The 17,778-nt window shown below is 47.1% G+C and overlaps 1 protein-coding gene and 1 pseudogene across 3 annotated transcripts in view; both read left to right on the top strand.

The window, feature by feature from the left end:
• The first annotated feature begins 153 nt into the window (after positions 1–153).
• Positions 154–723, top strand: LOC148002359 (large ribosomal subunit protein eL30 pseudogene; annotated as a pseudogene).
• Positions 724–2,140: 1,417 nt separating this feature from the next.
• Rnf10 (ring finger protein 10) overlaps positions 2,141–17,778 on the top strand; it is a 33,950-nt gene continuing 18,312 nt past the window's right edge. For all 3 annotated transcript variants that reach the window (NM_001415782.1, NM_001011904.2, XM_087578124.1), the window contains 2 exon segments: positions 2,141–2,754; positions 16,344–16,540. In NM_001415782.1, coding sequence (NP_001402711.1) covers positions 2,598–2,754; positions 16,344–16,540 — 354 coding nt within the window. In that variant the 5' untranslated portion in view covers positions 2,141–2,597.

Consider the following 17,778-nt stretch of genomic DNA (forward strand, 5'->3'; position numbering starts at 1 on the left):
ACTTTAAACTGTGATTCCTTTCATATTAAATATCTCGTACACTATACGATAGTAAGGAACCAAATAAGAGTCTGATTCCTCTTCCTTTCTTGCTCCCCAGCCTCCTTAGTGGCTGATCTTGGTTGGGGACTGTCCTGCACCTAAGGCAAGAAGATGGTAGTCGAAAAGAAGATGAAAAAGTCCATCAACTCTAGGCTCCAGCTTGTTATGAACAGTGCAAAGTGCGTGCTGGGGCACAGACTCTGAATATGATCAGACAAGGCAAAGCGAAGTTGGTTATCCTCGCAACAACTGACCAGCTTTGGGGAAGTCTGAAATAGAGTACTATGCCATGTTGGTGAAAATGGGTGAGGGGTTGGGGATTTAGCTCAGTGGTAGAGCGCTTGCCTAGGAAGCGCAAGGCCCTGGGTTCGGTCCCTAGCTCCGAAAAATAGAACAAAAAAAAAAAAAAAAAAAAAAAAAAGCTCGAAAATGGGTGCCCGTCACTATAGTGGCAATACTATTTTTTTTTTCTTTTTTTCGGAGCTGGGGACCGAACCCAGGGCCTTGTGCTTGCTAGGCAAGTGCTCTACCGCTGAGCTAAATCCCCAACCCCATGGCAATACTATTGAATTGGGCACAGCCTATGGAAAACACTACAGAGTATGCACCCTGGCTGTCCTTGACCCAGATGATCCTGATGTTATTAGAGGCGTGTCAGGACGCCTGCATCTGCCTCCTTAGTGCTGAGATTAAAGATGTGCACCACCAGCAGCCGCTCCTGTCTCTGTTTCTTGAGTGTTAGGACTACAGGCATGAGCTACTCTGGATCTTGTACACACATAGTTGCTAAACTTCCCCTCATCAGCTGAGGTAATAGTTCAGAGGTAGAAAACTAGATTGTGAGCATGGAGCTCTGTATTTGATCCCTAACTTCATTTAAAAAAAAAATTCCACTCGTCCTGTGCGTGTCACATGGCAGCATTTCTTTCTTTTTTTTTTTTTAAGAGTTATTTATTTATTTATTTTATGTGAGTACACACCCCAGAAGAGAGAATTGGATCCATTACAGATGGTTGTGAGCCACCATGTGGTTGCTGGGAATTGAACTCAGGACCTCTGGATGAGCAGTCGGTACTCTTAACCACTGAGCCGTACTTCCAGCCCCCACTGAGCCGTACCTCCAGCCCCCACTGAGCCGTACCTCCAGCCCACTGAGCCGTACCTCCAGCCCGGCAGCATTTCTAAGAAGTCTTCCCTTATCCCTCACAAGCACAGATGCTCTTCTGTTGAAACCTCTGCTTGGCTGGCATCTCCTTACTTTAAGTGTATTTTGTTGTTCCTCTCTTTTTGGTGTTTCGAATGTTGCTTTTTTTCTTATTTTTACATATGAATGTGGCATGCATGTATGAATGTATGAAAAATTTCACAGGTATGCACACGTGTATATGGAATTCCGAGGGTGACATTGGTTGTTTTCCTCCATGACTCTCCACATTCTTCACTGAATCAGGGTCTCTAGATAGACTCACCATTTCAGCTAGTCTGGCTAGACAGTTTGCTCCGGGAATTTCCTTAGTTGTTTCCTGTGCACTGGAATTGCAGGTGGGCCATCATCACACTCCACTTGGCTTTCTTTTTTTTTTTTTTTTTTTTTTTTTGGTTCTTTTTTTCGGAGCTGGGGACCGAACCCAGGGCCTTGCGCTTCTTAAGCAAGCGCTCTACCACTGAGCTAAATCCCCAACCCCTCCACTTGGCTTTCTATGGGTGTTTTGTCTGTGTATATGTCTGCGCGGCCTGTCTGCTTGGTTTCCTAAGATGCCAGACACCCACACATCTTTTTTTTTTTTTTTTTTTTTTAAAGAAAATCCCAGCCCTGGAGAGGCAGAGATCGGAAGATCTGTGAACTGGAAGCCAGACTGTTCCACACCAGGAGTTCTGGTCCAGTTAGCACTAAATAATGAAACATTGTCTCAAAACGAAGGACCGCAGGAGGAAGCGGGAAGCGGAGAAGAAACCGGGAAAAGGCAAGAGAGGAAAAGCATTGGCAGGAACAAGCGGTACCCGGCTAGGACCCGGATGTAGGTGAAAACTACACATCCCAGAATGCATCGCGTCCACTTGGCAACTATATAAATAGTCCATCCGGGTTCTTGGAGATGCTGTTTGGCGACTCGTCGCCATTCCCGGAGCAGCTCGGCCTCGGCCCAGAGGCGAGTGTCGGTCGCTGTGTCGGAGACCCCGGTCCCCGGCACCGAGACAACCAGCCCTCTCTCCTGCCCCGCGGCGGGAGAGCGTGTCCGGCCGGCCGGCGGGGCTCGCGACCCTCCCGCGCCTCCCCTTTCCCCTCAGCCTCCGCCCCGCCAGGCCCGGCCCGGACCTCCGAGCCCCGGCCTCCTCCTCCTCCTCTTCGGTCACCGCCGCCTCTGGGCCCCACAGCCCCACCTGCCGCTTCTCCTTCCATTTTGAGAAGCTGAGGAAGGAAACAAGGAAAAATGTCGCCATGAAGGCCGAGAACCGCTGCCGCCGCCGACCCCCGCCGGCCCTGAACGCCATGAGCCTGGGTCCCCGCCGCGCCCGCTCCGCTCCGACCGCCGTCGCCGCCGAGGCCCCCTTTGATGCCGCAGAGCTCCCCCAGCACCGCCGCCACCGCCTCCGACATGGACAAGAACAGCGGCTCCAACAGCTCCTCCGCCTCCTCGGGCAGCAGCAAAGGGCAACAGCCGCCCCGCTCCGCCTCGGCGGGGCCGGCCGGCGAGTCTAAACCCAAGAGCGGTAAGAGCCGGCGGGTCTGCTGGGTTACTCGGGAGTTGGGAGTGGGAAATGACCCACCTTCCGCTTGCACTGACATATCCAGTATTTACAGGTTAAGCAGATATGCGCGGCTTGGTTAATTTGGGCCCTTGCATTCATATTCAAAACAGCTGGTTGAAGTCGGCGCTATTCTTAGCCCCATTTTGCAGATGAGGAATCTGAGATTTGGAAGGGTTAAGGTCATCCAGGTGACAAGCACCTCGCGGCAGGCCTCAAGGCCTGGTTTGTGTGACTCATCGGTCCAAGCTCTAAAACAATTTGACTTTGTGTTGGGTTAGCATTGGGTAACATTCAAGTTTAAGTAAGACAGGGTGAGGCCGGAGGGTTTTTCGGGTTTAAATCTGGCACCAGGTCTGCCCCTCTGTCTAAGAGGACACATCTTGTGATGGCGTTGTTCGACGTGATGGTACAGTATGCAGACCCTGCATTTTAGGTCCAGTCCTTGCGTTTGCCTTCTGTAAAAGAGGTAATGTATACTATTGAGTGAATGTGATTGAATGAGTTAAGGGCTTAGACTGCTAGACAACTATTTGCCTAAATATGAGGTGTATTTGTGTGTGGCAGTTTCTAGGGGTTTGGCTCTTACGGGGTGTGTGTGTGTGTGTGTGTGTGTGTGTGTGTGTGTGAGAGAGAGAGAGAGAGAGAGAGAGAGAGAGAGAGAGAGAGAGAGAGAGAGATGTGTGTAGTCAGGCTTCTTAGTATTACTGTAAAGAGAGAGATGTGTGTAGTCAGGCTTCTTAGTATTACTGTAACATAGTAATAACTACCACTTACTGATCATGCACAAAGAAGAGGGGTAGGCTTTTATGCCTGATATTATTACTCTAATCATTTATCCTGTTTAGCTAGGAGTTGTTCCTTCTCAGAGAATAAACTAAGAGATGGCAGAATCCCGAGTCTAGCATTCTCTATCTTGTCCCAGCGCTTTGTGCAAATCTTTGTTCTCTTTTATACTTTTACTGACTTGGCAGTAATAGCAGTGTAGGGTTTTTGTTTGTGTATTTTTTTTTTTTTTTGGTTCTTTTTTTCTGAGCTGGGGACCGAACCGTGCTTCCTAGGCAAGCACTCTACCACTGAGCTAAATCCCCAACCCCTTGTTTGTGTATTTTTGAGACTGTAATTTTTTTTTTTTTTTTTAAATCTTTAGGTTTTCCGAGACAGGGTTTCTCTTCGTATCCTTGGCTGTCCTGGAACTCGCTTTGTAGTCTAGGCTGACCTGGAACCCAGAGATACCTTGTCTCTGCCTCCACAATCTCAGATAGCACTAGGTTTTCAGATTGTAGTTTAGTTACAGTGCCCCTCCCCCCCTCCCTCCAGAGCTTCCTGTATAACCTTCCCCTCCTCTCCTTCAAATTCCTGTCCTCTTTTCACATATATGCATGCATGCGTATATACATGTCAACAAACATATATATGCGGGATATGTATATCGTATCAATGAGCATGAACATGGGGGAGGAGCCTAGGAAGTCTCAACGCTACACAGAAGAACTTCAGGCAGCTTAGTAAAGCTGAGAGGAGGTCTTCCCCAGGGAAGAGTATACCAGTTGGTTTCCCAGTGCCAAACATGACTGAATGCATTTTAGTGCAGCTATATGTAGACTCAGCAGTGTGTTTTTGTGAGAGTGAGCATGGGTAACAGATAGGGAGCTTTGGAGCTAACAGTCTAAGATCCAAAAAGCTGGAGAGTGTGGGTCAGTGCTAGAGCCCTTGGCTAGAATATACCAGGTCCTGGGTTTGATCCTTAGAATCCCTACCCTCCTCAAATTAAATTAAGAGCATTATAAAAATCTCCAAAATTATAAGGCTTATTGGCTTTGAGAGTTTATCTGCAGGATATGACAAACTCTATCACCAGGTTTACCTGAGGACGTGTAGACATTGCCTGGGGAACTTGGGTAGAGACCAGATGTCACTGGGATGTAGCAGTGCTTTACTGTCTGGGCAGATGTCAGGGAACTAAAGGCCAAGTCCGGGCCTACATAAACCAATTCTGGAGCTTTGTTGTAAATCATCTTGGCTATTGGTGGAGAGAGGTCCGAGTGTCCCTCTGTCATTGATAACCTTAGCCTTGCTGTGGAGGTAATGCTAAGCTTTGGTTCTCCAAGAATTCTCAGGAATTTTTTAGGGCCCTCCTTAAGTCACTAAAACACATTCATGCATGAGTCAGCTGCAGTAAGTGCTTTGTTTATTGTTTAGTGAGCAGTAGGCCAACGCTTGTGACTTAGCAAACAACATAGGAGGAGGCAAGGGGGCTCGGTGAGATAGGGTGCCTGCAGTTTGAGCACTTGCCTTTCCATGTCCTCTGAGAGCAGGAAAGAAGACCTGACCTCACACCCTTCCCCGTTTATCCTGCACACGCAGGATGATTATAGATTTAAAAGATTAAACAGGAGAACTGCGGTGATTAAGGCATTTTACCACATTCCCTTTTCTTTAAACATTTTTTTTCCTTACATGTGTTACTTGGGACAGGTGTCCAGGCTTGGTGGCAAGCTCCTTCAAGCTCCTTGACCAGCCGAGATTAAAGACAGGTACCATCTCAGGGCCTGGTTTTGAATCAGAAATACATCAGAACCCTAATAAACAATCACAGACCTAGAATGAAGCAGGAGCTGGAAAGGCAGCTCAGTGGGTCTTGCTCCTACAGAAGGCTTGGGTTTTGGTTCTCAGCTCCAGAGAGCTGTGTAATTTGACATGGTCTTCTGCTTTCCAGTTACAAATGACACTCACAAGCAAAACATCCATGAGTGTAAAAATAAAATAGGCTGGGCAGCGGTGGTCCACACCTTTAATCCCAGCCCTTGATAGGCAGATCTCTGAGTTTGAAGCCAGCCTGGGCTGCAGAGCAAGGGTTACACAGAGAAACTCTGTCTAAAAACTAAAAAAAAGGAAAGAAACTACATGAGGCCGAGCGTGGTGGGCACAGCCTGCAGTCCCAGCACTCACTGGCTGAGGCAGAGGATTATGAGTGTGATGCTACCCTGGGTTAATGAGCTGTTCCAGGGCTGCCTGTTCCATAGGAAGACCCCGTTGCCAAGCAACATGAGAAAGAAAGCATTGCTGTTGATCGGGTGGCTGCTGAAGCAGATGTGACTTTGAGATGTGGGTGTCTCAGGAGTGTTTCAGAGATCAACCCGTCACTTCTATACTGGGGTCTTTCTGTGTGACATTGTTGTGAGGATCTCTGGAATTTCAGAGTCCTGACTGGAAGAATGGGAGTGGGAAATGAGGATACAGTTTCACTTTCTTTTGCCAACACAAAGAAAAACCCACAAAATGTATTTGGTTTCTGGAGACACTTTGATGTCTCTGCCTTGAGGTCCCTGTGTCCTGTATGCACCTTCCAAGGGCTGGTGTTGGGGGCGTGTGTCACTATTGCTGACTTAGCTTCTTCTCCCTTGTCCCATGTAAAAGAAGCCCTTGGTATCTGTAAGCTATGGAAGTTCGTAAGTGGTCCTTGGCTTTCTAACTACATGAACATATTTGATAGTTTGCTTTCTGTGGCTAGCTTATATTTGCTGCTCTTTGGTGTGCTGTCACAGATAAGTCTGACTGCCGGGAGCTCCTTGCTCTTTCTGTCTGTCCACAGCCTTGGCCTTGGTCTAGTGCTTCACATACTTAACAGAGCATCCCTCTTCTGGCTGTATTTCTACAGCTTTCCTCCTGTAGGGCTAAGACTGTTAGAACAATTTACCAAGTGACAGTACAGCCCAGAGAGGAGAGAGATCTAGGGACCAGGGAATGCCATGTAGAAAGAACAGAGTGTAAATATTTAGAGACAAGAGAAGTCAGGGATTTGTAGGCCGGATGTAGTCCCTGACCAAGAACTCTGCTCTTGTTCTTCTCCCTAGGCGGAAGGTGCTGCCATGGAGGTTAAGGGAAGGTCAGGTATTATGAAGCAGTTATTTTGAGGTTGGCAGTGTGAAACACTGTGCTGACACTGTTCCTGTCATCTGGGATCAGAAGCTGGGTTACTGGGTAATCAGACTTGAGTGTTTCTGTCCCTTCACAGCTAGGGTTAAAGGTTGTGTTGGACACCCAGCCTCCTGTGAGTGCTGGCACCTGAATTCCAGTTCCCTTAACCTCAGAACCTCAGGGCCTCCAGTGGGTGCTGTTGATGACAATTACTGTGTTTGTTACGTTATAGTAAACTTCCCCAATCAGAGCAACTGCGTGCCACTGCTACATCAGATAATGTTTTCAGTAATTTTCTCAATTAGTTTTTGTTTCTGCTTTTTAAAAAACATTTATTAATTAATTAATTACTTTAATGTATATGAGTATGCTGTTGCTGACACAGCAGAAGAGGACATCAGATTTCATTACAGATGGTTGTGAGCCGCCATATGGTTGTTGGGAATTGAACTCAGGACCTCTGGAAGAACAGTCAGTGCTCTTAACCACTGAGCCATCTCTCCAGCCCTCTTTTTTTTTTTTTTTTTTTTTTTTTGGTTCTTTTTTTCGGAGCTGGGGACCGAACCCAGGGCCTTGCGCTTCCTAGGTAAGCGCTCTACCACTGAGCTAAATCCCCAGCCCCTCCAGCCCTCGTTTTTGTTTGTTTTTGTTTTTGTTTTTTTTTTTTTCCTTCGGAGCTGGGGACCGAACCCAGGGCCTTGCGCTTGATAGGCAAGCGCTCTACCACTGAGCTAAATCCCCAACCCCTCGTTTTTGTTTTTTTAACACAGGGTTTCTGTGTAGCCTTGTCTGTCCTGGTGCTTGCTCTCCTGAACAGCCTGGCCTTGAATTCTTTTTCTTAATTTGTTTGATTTTTCTGAGTAACTAGAGATAAGTCACAGATAAGTCTGACTGCCGGGAGCTTCTTGCTCTTTCTGTCTGTCCACAGCCTTGGCCTTGGTCTAGTGCTTCACATACTTAACAGAGCATCCCTCTTCTGGCTGTATTTCTACAGCTTTCCTCCTGTAGGGCTAAGACTGTTAGAACAATTTACCAAGTGACAGTACAGCCCAGAGAGGAGAGTGATGTGACAGCAGGTAACTTGTAACTCAGCACATGCAGCCGTTCTGGTAGATGAGAAAGGGGAACAGCTCTCTCCAGGTTGAGTGGGATCTGAGTTGTCAGGTGACGTGAACTGAGGCACATGCTGCTCCCTGGAGGTTCTCAGCTACTGTGGATACGAAACTGGCTTGTAATTACAGCTTGAGCCAGCTGTAAAGCCTTCCTGGCTGCTGTTCTGACCTAGGCTGAACCACCTGTTAGAGCTAGACCTAGAACACTGATGACTCTACACATCGGTGAAGGACTCGGGGCTTTAAGTTGGTAAGGAGCACTGGAGAGAGATGGAGTTGATCTGCTGTTATTTGGCAGACTTTTCCATTTTGGAAATATGAAAAAAGGAGCTGGATTAAAGTTTTAGGCCTCTTGGTTTGTTGGTTCTGAATCTTAGGTTCTGGATTTGCACCATCTAATTAGTGGTTTTGTCAACTAGGGACAGTGTCTTGATAGTACTTCCTGGCACTCCTCAGCTCTGGCTGTATGTCAGACTCCTGAGGACTTTTACACAAGTGAGGTTCACCTGCAGCCTCTAGGAGTCTTGCTCTTCAGGCACGGCCAGCCTCAAGTACACACGGAAATCCTGCAGCCTCCTGAAGGCTAGGGTTAAAGGCATGAGCTACCCTGTCTGACCTTTTCTGATCCTCTAAGGGACCTTCCTGGGCATTCCTTGTTACTTTATTTACTTTTTATTATTTTAGCTTTCTGAGACAGTCTTTCTGCATAGTCTAGGATGACCTGGAACTCACTGTACAGATCAGAGTGGCCGTGAATTCACAGAGGTCCACCTGCATCTGCCTCCTAAGCTAGGATTAGTCATGTGACTCTACACCCAAATCCTTGTTTATTTAATTCTAAAGATTAATTTGTGTGGGTGGGTGGTGGTGAGTGCAGTGCCCTCAGAAGCCAGGAGATGACATATTGCCTGGAGCTGCAGTTACAGATGATTGTGGACCCAGTGTGGGTCCCCTGGGAAAGGAGCATCAGGGATTCCTAACTCCTGAACTATCCCTAGCTCTCTTCGCTATTTTGACACTGGGTCCTGAGCCTAGTGTAAGTTAGGCAGGGACTTGACCACTGAGTTGCTTCTTTAGCCCCTTTAAAAATTATCATTTGAGGGTTAGTTGGGATTGGCTTAAACTGACTTTGCAGCCTTGGACATGTGCAGGTGGCCTTGGACGTGTGACCTCATGCCAGTAGCCTCTTGAGTAGCTGAGACCCCAGGTCTGTGCTGCCAGGTCCAGCTTGCTTGGCCCCCCTCTCCCACCTCTCCTTTTTCCTTTTTCCTTTTTTTTTTTTTTTTTTCCTCTTTTTTGGAGCTGGGGACCGAACCCAGGGCCTTGCGCTTGCTAGGCAAGCGTTCTACCACTGAGCTAAATCCCCAACCCTCTTTTTCTTAATTCTTAGACTTGGCCTTGCTGCACAGTTTATGCTGGCCTTGAACTTGCTACTTAGTCCAGGCTGGCCTTGAGCTTTCTTTTTTCTTTTTTTTTCTTTTTTTTCCGGAGCTGGGGACCGAACCCAGGGCCCTGCACTTGCTAGGCAAGTGCTCTACCACTGAGCTAAATCCCCAACCCAGCCTTGAGCTTTCATCTGTATTCTCTTAGTCCAGGCTGGCCTTGAGCTCTCATCTGTGTTCTCCGGCCCTCAACCTCCTAAGGACTGCAACACCGGACAGCATTCATAACCTTAAACCCTGGAAGTGACCCTGATGTACAACTGGAATTGGTACTACCATTCTGAGGTTTCAAACTTAACCAGAGGGGTTGGAGAGATGGCTCAGCAGTTAAGAGCACTGACTGCTCTTTCAGAGGTCCCGAATTCAATTCCCAACAACCACATGGTGGCTCACAACCATCTGTAACAGATTCTGGTGTATGTCAAGACAGCTACAATGTATTCATATCCATTAAATAAATAAAATATAAAAAAAAACTTAACCAGAAACAAAATAACAAAAATTAAAAAATAATAAAATAAATTTCTTCTAGGACCTTGAACTTATTTTCTAAAATCTGATGTGGGTCCTCCTGTTTCTTCCGTGCGAGGCGGGCAGCTTCTCTCTGAGTCGGTCATAACATGTCCTGGCAAGTTGTCTACAAAACATTTCAAAAATAGCACTGTGGATTTTATCATCCGGTCCCAGGCAGGACAGCACCATCAATCCTCGGCAGTGTGTGAGGTGTGCTGGGTTAGAGATAAGAGCCAGGTTCTCACTGGAGATGTCTCCCTTCAGACTTTGAGGTATTTGGAAAGCCAAGAGAGAAGGGAGTTGATTTTTAAGGTCTGAAATCATAAATCCTTATGTGGTCGGTTGTCATAATCTGACTTAGAAATGTTGTCCATTGCAGCAGGTTTCTAAGTCTTGGGAAACCGTTTCCCTGAGAGTGTGGTAATAGAAGTGAAGAAACCAACAGTCTCCCTGAGGGCTACTTCATCCTCAGGCTTCTCAGCGCAGGACGCAGCCCAGCCAAACCTACACAAGCTGTGAGGGCTCTGTCTTAAGCAGGATCCCCAGTTCCTTTATGTGCTGGAAACCGAGGCCCTTGTGTGCATGCTAGGTGGACACTTCACTGCACGGTGACGCATCTCCTGAAAGCAGCAGTTCACAGTCATGCTCTGTTGGCTTCAGATAACAAGGTTTGGGAAATGTTTTCTCTCTTCCTTTCTTTGCTTCTTTTTCCTTTTTTCTTTTTTCTTTTTTCTTTTTTTCGGAGCTGGGGACCAAACCCAGGGCCTTGCGCTTGGTGGGCAAGCGCTCTACCACTGAGCTAAATCCCCAACCCCTTCTTTTTCCTTTTCCTTTCTTTTTTTTCTTCTGAGACTGGAGACAGAGGGTTCTGCAATTAAAAACACATTGGCTACTCTTCCAGAGGAGCCAGGTTCAAGTCCTAGCACCTACATGGCAGCTGATATCTCAGGAATTCTAGATTTTCAAGAGACCATCACCCTCTTCTGGCCTCCATGGGCATGAGGCACACGTGTGGTACACAGACACGTTTGGTTTTGAAGCCGTTGTTTCAGTTCTTTGTCTCCCAGGTGCTGGGGTTAGTGGTGTGCCACAGCAGCTTTCTACCTGCTCCCAGAGGCGCTGTGCTCGACAGCAGCTGTTGCTGACTGAAGCGGTGGCGGGCCATATGCCTGTAAGCTGCTCTTGTGTGGTAACCTGTTCTACTCTTCCTGCTGCCATCGCTGTAACGTGTTAGCCTGATTCCTTGGCTGCAGCTGGCTAGGTTTGGAGTGGCTTGTGTATCTTTCATTCTTCCCTAGAGATGTGTTTGTTTTCAAAATACGCATTTATGAGCTTGCTGGCAAGATGGCTCAGCAGGTAAAGGCCATTATCACCATGTCTGACCACTTAAATTCAGTCAGTCCCTGGGGTCGCATTGGTAGAAGGAGAGAACCGTTCTCTACAGGTTGTCCTTTGACCTCCACACACAGGCTGTGGTTCTCTCTCTCAATAGATGTGGTTTAATTAGGATTCACAGTTCTTTTCTCTTAGGTCTCTGTAGCCCCGCTGTACAGTAAGCTCGTGGTTGGTCAATGTAGACAATGGTGTCTTTCAGTTGTTGCTTAGGCAGCACTGGGTGTGACTGCCCAATGCCTATTGTCTCAAAGGATTGCCTGGGGTTCGAGGCCAGCGTGAATTAGTTTAGTGAGTTCTAGGTTAGCTTGAACTGTAGAGTGAGATCATATTTCCTATTTCAAAAAAAAGTGCCTACCTCTTTTAAAACAGTAATATTTTTTAAAGATTTATTTATGTACGTACACGGTCATTGTCTTCAGACAGACCAGAAGAGAGCATCGGATCCCATTACAGACGGTTGTGAGCCACCGTGTGGTTGCTGGGAATTGAACTCAGGACCTGTGGAAGAGCAGTCAGTGCTCCTAACCACTGAGCCATCCCTCCAGCCCCACAGTAGTATTTAAATCAGAGGCAGAATCCTTGAGGATGAGGCTGGAGTGCAAGAATCTCCGTGAGGTTCCCCAGGCTGTGAGCCTGTGTGAGCTAACACTGCACTCATGCAGAGGTGAGAGTGGGTCCCGCACATGTGAACTCCCAACGCACTCCACGTTTGTTTATTATTAGTTTTTAAAAGAACTCTAAGCAGACAAAGTAGAGGTGTTTGCAGAAAAGAAATAGCTCCCTGTTGGTAGCTGGGCATGTCTTCTTTACAGGTGTGTTTGAGTGTGTGCTTGTGTGTTTTCAGACGAGGTGTGTGTGATACTCTAGCCCAGGCTGGCATGGGACTTGTGAGTCTCCATTTCCCAAGTGCTGGGCTAGAGGCTGGTTAGAGCTGGGTTAGAGGCTGGTTAGAGCTGGGTTAGAGGCTGGTTAGAGCTGGGTTAGAGGCTGGTTAGTGCTGGGTTAGAGGCTGGTTAGAGGCTGGTTAGTGCTGGGTTAGAGGCCAGTGTTGGTGGCAGATGTATGCTACCACATCCACTTAGTTATATGTGTCCGATTTTCTGGTGTGCTGATTATACAGCTCAGCCGTTTTCTGTTAGGTAAGTGTCATATGTGTGAGTGTGCCTGGAACTGATGTTATGGGTGGTTGTCATCTACTTGTGAGTGCTAGGAACCAAACCTGAGGCCTCTGGAAGGGCAAGACGTACTTTTAACTATTGAGCCATCCTCTCAGCTCCACCGGTAAGATTATCTCGTGTGTGTGCCAGCTGCCTTCAGAGTCCAGGCGAGAGTATTGGATTCCTTAGAACTAAGACTGGCTTAGAGCTGTGAGGCACCACATGGATGCTAGAAACTGGTTTGGATCTCTGGGAAAGCAGCCAGTGTTTTTATTACTGAGCCAGTCCTCCAACCCTAACTAAACCCAGGATTTTGTGCACGTAGACTTGCTTGTTTGTTTGTTTGTTTGTTTGTTTGTTTGATTGAGACAGGGTTTCTATGTATTGTCATGGCTGGACTGGAGCTCACAGATCTTCCTGCCTCCGCCTTCCAGTTCTTCGGTTAAAGCTGTATGACACCACTGCCCTGTAACTTCTTCCCTGTGTGTGGAAGTCAGAAGGCAGCTGCAGGATTAGGTTCTCTACTTCCACCCTGTGGGTTTTGGGGACTTGAACTCAGGTCCTCAGACTTAGTGGCAGTTACTCTTAACATGCTGGTCTACTTCACCTGTTCACTGTTTATGCTTCTTAGATAAGTTTTGTTTTGCCTTACATTTTTGTTGTGGGTGTACACATGTATTTGCACATGCACTCACCCTTGAATGCACATGTGGAGACAGATGTCAGTGTTGGAAGACTCTCTCCATTGCTTCTACTTTATTTTTTTTTTTTTTTTTTTTTTTTTGGTTCTTTTTTCCGGAGCTGGGGACCGAACCCAGGGCCTTGCGCTTCCTAGGCAAGCGCTCTACCACTGAGCTAAATCCCCAACCCTTCTACTTTATTTTTTTGACTGGATCTCTCACTGAACTGGGAAGTTGCCTTTTTGACTAAACAGGCTGTTGATCAAGCCCCTGGAATCAACTGTATGGCATCTGCCTCTCCTGGAGCTGGAGCCGTGCACTGGATACGTCTGGCCCTTAATGTGGGCGCTGGGGTCCTTATGTAGAGCTTCGTGCTTGCAGATGGAGCACTTTATACTCAGCTGAGCCTCTTGCCCCTCCCCCTTTCTAAGCTAGTGTGGCTTATCTAGTGTACTGACCTAGGTACCTTGATAAATTTCATTAGTAATGCCAGGTGTTGGTGGCACAGGCCTTCAATTCCAGCACTTGGGAGGCAGGTGGAGCTTTGTGACTTCCAAGACCAGTGCTACACAAAGAAACTTTGTCTCGAAAAAGGAAAAAAAATACTAGTAATTTGTGGATACTGGCAATAAACTTCCTAAACCTTATCTTAGTAAGAAAAGACAAATGGGCAGCCAGACTCAGTGTCCGCACCTGTAGTTCTAGCTCTTGGCAGGTGGAGACAGGAGAACTGGGTTTCAGGTCATCCTTATGTGTGTAGTGAGTCTGAGGCTGGCCTGGGGCTACACGAGCTCCTGTCTCCCAATGAAACGAAGCAAGGAGGCTCTTTTTTTTTTTTTTTGGAGCTGGGGACTGAACCCAGGGCCTTGTGCTTGCTAGGCAAGCGCTCTACCACTGAGCTAAATCCCCAACCCTGCAAGCAGGCTCTTTATGTAAAATATAGTTGGTCAACAGTTAAACAGAAAGGATTTGTTGCTAATTAGAGAAATTCGGGTTTAAAAATAAAACCATCTCTCTCATGATGCTGCGTCAGTCTCATTCAGTGTCTACAGAGCAACTTCAGGACATGTAACAGGCTTTTATGATTGTATTTCTTTTTTTTTTTTTTTTTTTTTTTCTTCTTTTTTTCGGAGCTGGGGACCGAACCCAGGGCCTTGCGCTTCCTAGGCAAGCGCTTTACCACTGAGCTAAATCCCCAACCCCTATGATTGTATTTCATAATCTAATTTGACTTGAATATTTGACGGCTATATAGACCTTATAAAACAGTCTTCAGTACTGTCCTATTAAACTAGCAAAAAGACATTACTAAATGTATTGGTTATATTACCCTGTTAGCTCACGGCAGGCAATTGTATAGCCATTATTGTGCTTTTGAAGAATAGGTAACTTTTTTTTTTAAGTATTGTATGTGTGTGCGTGCCTGCATTTATATGTGTGCTCCATATTCTTGCCTGGTGCCCACCGAGGTCAGAAGAGGGCATTGGATGCCTTGGCACTGGACAGTCGTGAACTACCCGGTGGGTGCTGGGAACTGATCTAGGTCCTCTGAAAGAGCAACAAGTGCTGTTAACTGGCTTCAACTGCATTTTGAGGCACAGACTCACATACCTCAGGCTGTCTCTGAACATTGTATTTCCTTTCCTGCCTCTACTTCCTAAGTGCTGGGGTTATAAGCGTGCCACAGTTCTCCGCTCTGGGTTGTGCTTTTATATGTGTGTGATGTGTACAACTCTCAGCTTGTTTGTATATGTGCACAGGTGTGATCTTGATGCTCAGTGTCTTCCGGGATCACTCTCTCTTACATATTGTTTATTTAAGTGTGGGTTGAGGTAGGGCTTCTCTCTGAAACTGGAACTTGCTGATTTCTGGTTAATTTAAGGAGCCAGCTCCTTCCTGCCCCTGGGTTTGGGATTGCAGGCAAGCAGTTGTCTTACCTGCCTTGCTTTACATGGGTTCTAGGGGTCTCAACTCCATTGTGTGCTTCTACTGGCAACAGTTGGTATCCATGGAGTCAACTCTTCTCCTTAGCCGCTTTGCAGATTCTGATCCATCGTCTAGAGAGATGGTTCACGGCGTAAGAGGACCTGGTGCCAAGCCGGGTGACTGAGCTTATTTTTCCCAGAGTCTATACAGTGACAGGACAGAACCCGACCAGAGCTGACCTTTGCCCTCTAAATGTGTGCTGCTCCTGCAAATAAACATATATACACATGCAAAATAAATAAATAGCATGTAATAAAATAATGTAATTCAGACTCTCTTCTATAACCAGTGTTGATCTGGAATTGAAGGTCCCAGCCCAGGCTGGTCCTGTAGATGACTCTTCTGACTCGGCTTCCCAAATGTTGACGCTGTAGGAGTAAGACTAGGATACACACAACTGCTCACAAAGTGACAAAGAACATTTGTATGAGACGTGGGCAAGTGCATAAAAGGAAGGCAGAGAGTGTGGGCCTGTCTGCAGGCTCAGTGCTCAGGCCTGAGGCAGGAGGGCTAGGACGGGAGGGGAGGGGAGAGGGAAGATGGAGGAAATAAAGCACTTAATAAGGTAATATTTCACAGGTACTGTCAATTGTTTTATATTTTTATTTTTATAATCAAATGTATGTTCTGGTGTTAATGTGCAATTTTTTTATTTAATTGAAGGAAAAAAAAGCAAGAGACTTTTTTTTTTTTTTTTTTTTTTGGTTCTTTTTTTTCCAGAGCTGGGGACCGAACCCAGGGCCTTGCGCTTCCTAGGTAAGCGCTCTACCACTGAGCTAAATCCCCAGCCCCACAAGAGACATTTTTTAAAAGTAACTTGAACTGATCTGTTAGTGTAGCTTCCATAGCATGTTGGTACTGAACTTTTTGTGACAGAATGTCTCTTTGTCTTGACTGTTCTGTAATTTGCCCTATACCATGTTGGCCTCGAGGTCCCCCTGCCACTGCTTTCTGAGTGCTAGGATAAAGGTGTGAGGCGCTATGTCTGGCGTGGTTTTATGCCTGTTGAATGTCTGCCAAAGCCTAGGCCGTCCAGTCCTCTGTGGAGCTCTGTACAGACTGCACTACAATGCGTTCAAGGGAGGCGCCTGTCCTCTTCCTGTCAGGCCTGCAGACCAGGTACATCCCTCTAGCACACAATGCTGTTTCGAAACCAAACAAAAGCCTACCTTACTGTGGTTCTTTCTCAAAGCACCAGTGCTATGGACTAAGCTTAGCTTTTTCAGAGGCGGTGGAAAGGCAGGTAGGTCTCCCTTTACTTACTAAGTACAGCTTTGCTGGAAGACAGACAAATTGGCTGTGTCTGGGAAAACATTAAACTTACTACTTTTATTTCTTTTGTTTCAGATGGAAAGAACTCAAATGGATCCAAGCGTTACAATCGCAAGCGTGAACCTTCCTACCCCAAAAATGAGAATTTTAGCAACCAGTCCCGTCGCTCCAATTCACAGAAAAGCAAAACTTTTAACAAGACGCCTCCTCAAAGGGGCGGTGGCAGCAGCAAACCCTTTAGCTCTTCTTCTAATGGTGGAAGACGGGATGAGGTACGGAAGGAGAGTGGCCTTGGTGGGGCTGTCTGTCTGGGTCTGGCTTTTCCCTCTCAGTGTCTCAGCACTTGACAGTGTGAGTGGCGGCAGAGCAGGCAACCAGCCTGTCTGAGCAGCTGGGGCTTAACCAGACCTGGATCCTTGCCTGCTTTCCTCCCTTGGGGGCTGTGAACACCCCTGGGAAAGGAGACTTCATAGTAAGGTTGAGACTGGACAGCGGGTGTGCAGAGCACCTAAGGATGGAAAGCAGCGGTTGTGGTGGCGGTGGCGGTGGCCATCTTGCAGAGTAAATGCTGAGCTCCTTAGTCCCCGACACCCATCTTTAGGAGTTGTCTGAGTTTGTTTTGAGTGGAAAAGTTGATATGAGAGATGACCACTGCCGTCCCATTGTAGTTGCTTATTTAGGAAGCAGCCTAAGTACTTATGAAGAAGACCCGTGTCTTGTTTGTCTGCCCGTGCTGTGCAGCCATTACAGAACAAGACCGATTCAGTAGGCACTTGTGAAAGGATTACTTACCGCATCTGTGATGTACCAGGGACAGCTAAGGAGTTCCTTCCAAGCACAGCATTAAACAGAGTATTTGTTGTCTTTGTTCTCTAGGGGCTAATTCTCTAGTCTGGTGTGTCAGTAGCCAGCATGTAATTTACCTGACGGTAAGTGCTTATCGGATTAGACAGTGTAGGTGGGAGAGAAGGGGAACGGCAACAGTAATGATGAAGTGCCTAAGGAACAACCGAACTCTTGGTTTGTTTGTTTGTCTAATGGTGTAGCCAGGCTGGCGCTGCATTGGCCTCCTGAGGGCTGAGAGGATGGGTGTGTGCCACCAGCCAGCCTGCAGAGGTAGATTGGAGAGATCTGAATGAAGCAAGGGAAGGAACACTGTTGGGATTGAAAGCAGCAGCAGGAGTAGGTGATCACTACAGATGTGTAAGGGGTCAGACTGAAGGACTGAGTGAGGAGGGTGCACACATGGGCTGGGACAAGGAACTGGGAGCCAGCCTAAGGTGCTGGTCCCTTTCAGGTTGAAGAAGTAGGACGAGACAGAGTAAAGGTCGCTTGGTAGGTCATTGGCCTTGCGTCATGTGGGTGGGATGACAAGAAAGTGGTTGTACAGTCAAGGGATGCTGGGAGAAGGAACAGCCGGGAGGTGTGGCAGTGCGTTGTCAGGGAACTACTAAAGGTAAGGGAGTGGTATGTGGGTGAGGGGAGCTAGAGGGGAATGGCTTTCCCTGCT

This window comes from Rattus norvegicus, chromosome 12, assembly GCF_021556685.1.
Source record: "Rattus norvegicus strain SHRSP/BbbUtx chromosome 12, alternate assembly SHRSP_T2T, whole genome shotgun sequence".
In the NCBI taxonomy this organism is placed as follows: domain Eukaryota; kingdom Metazoa; phylum Chordata; class Mammalia; order Rodentia; family Muridae; genus Rattus; species Rattus norvegicus.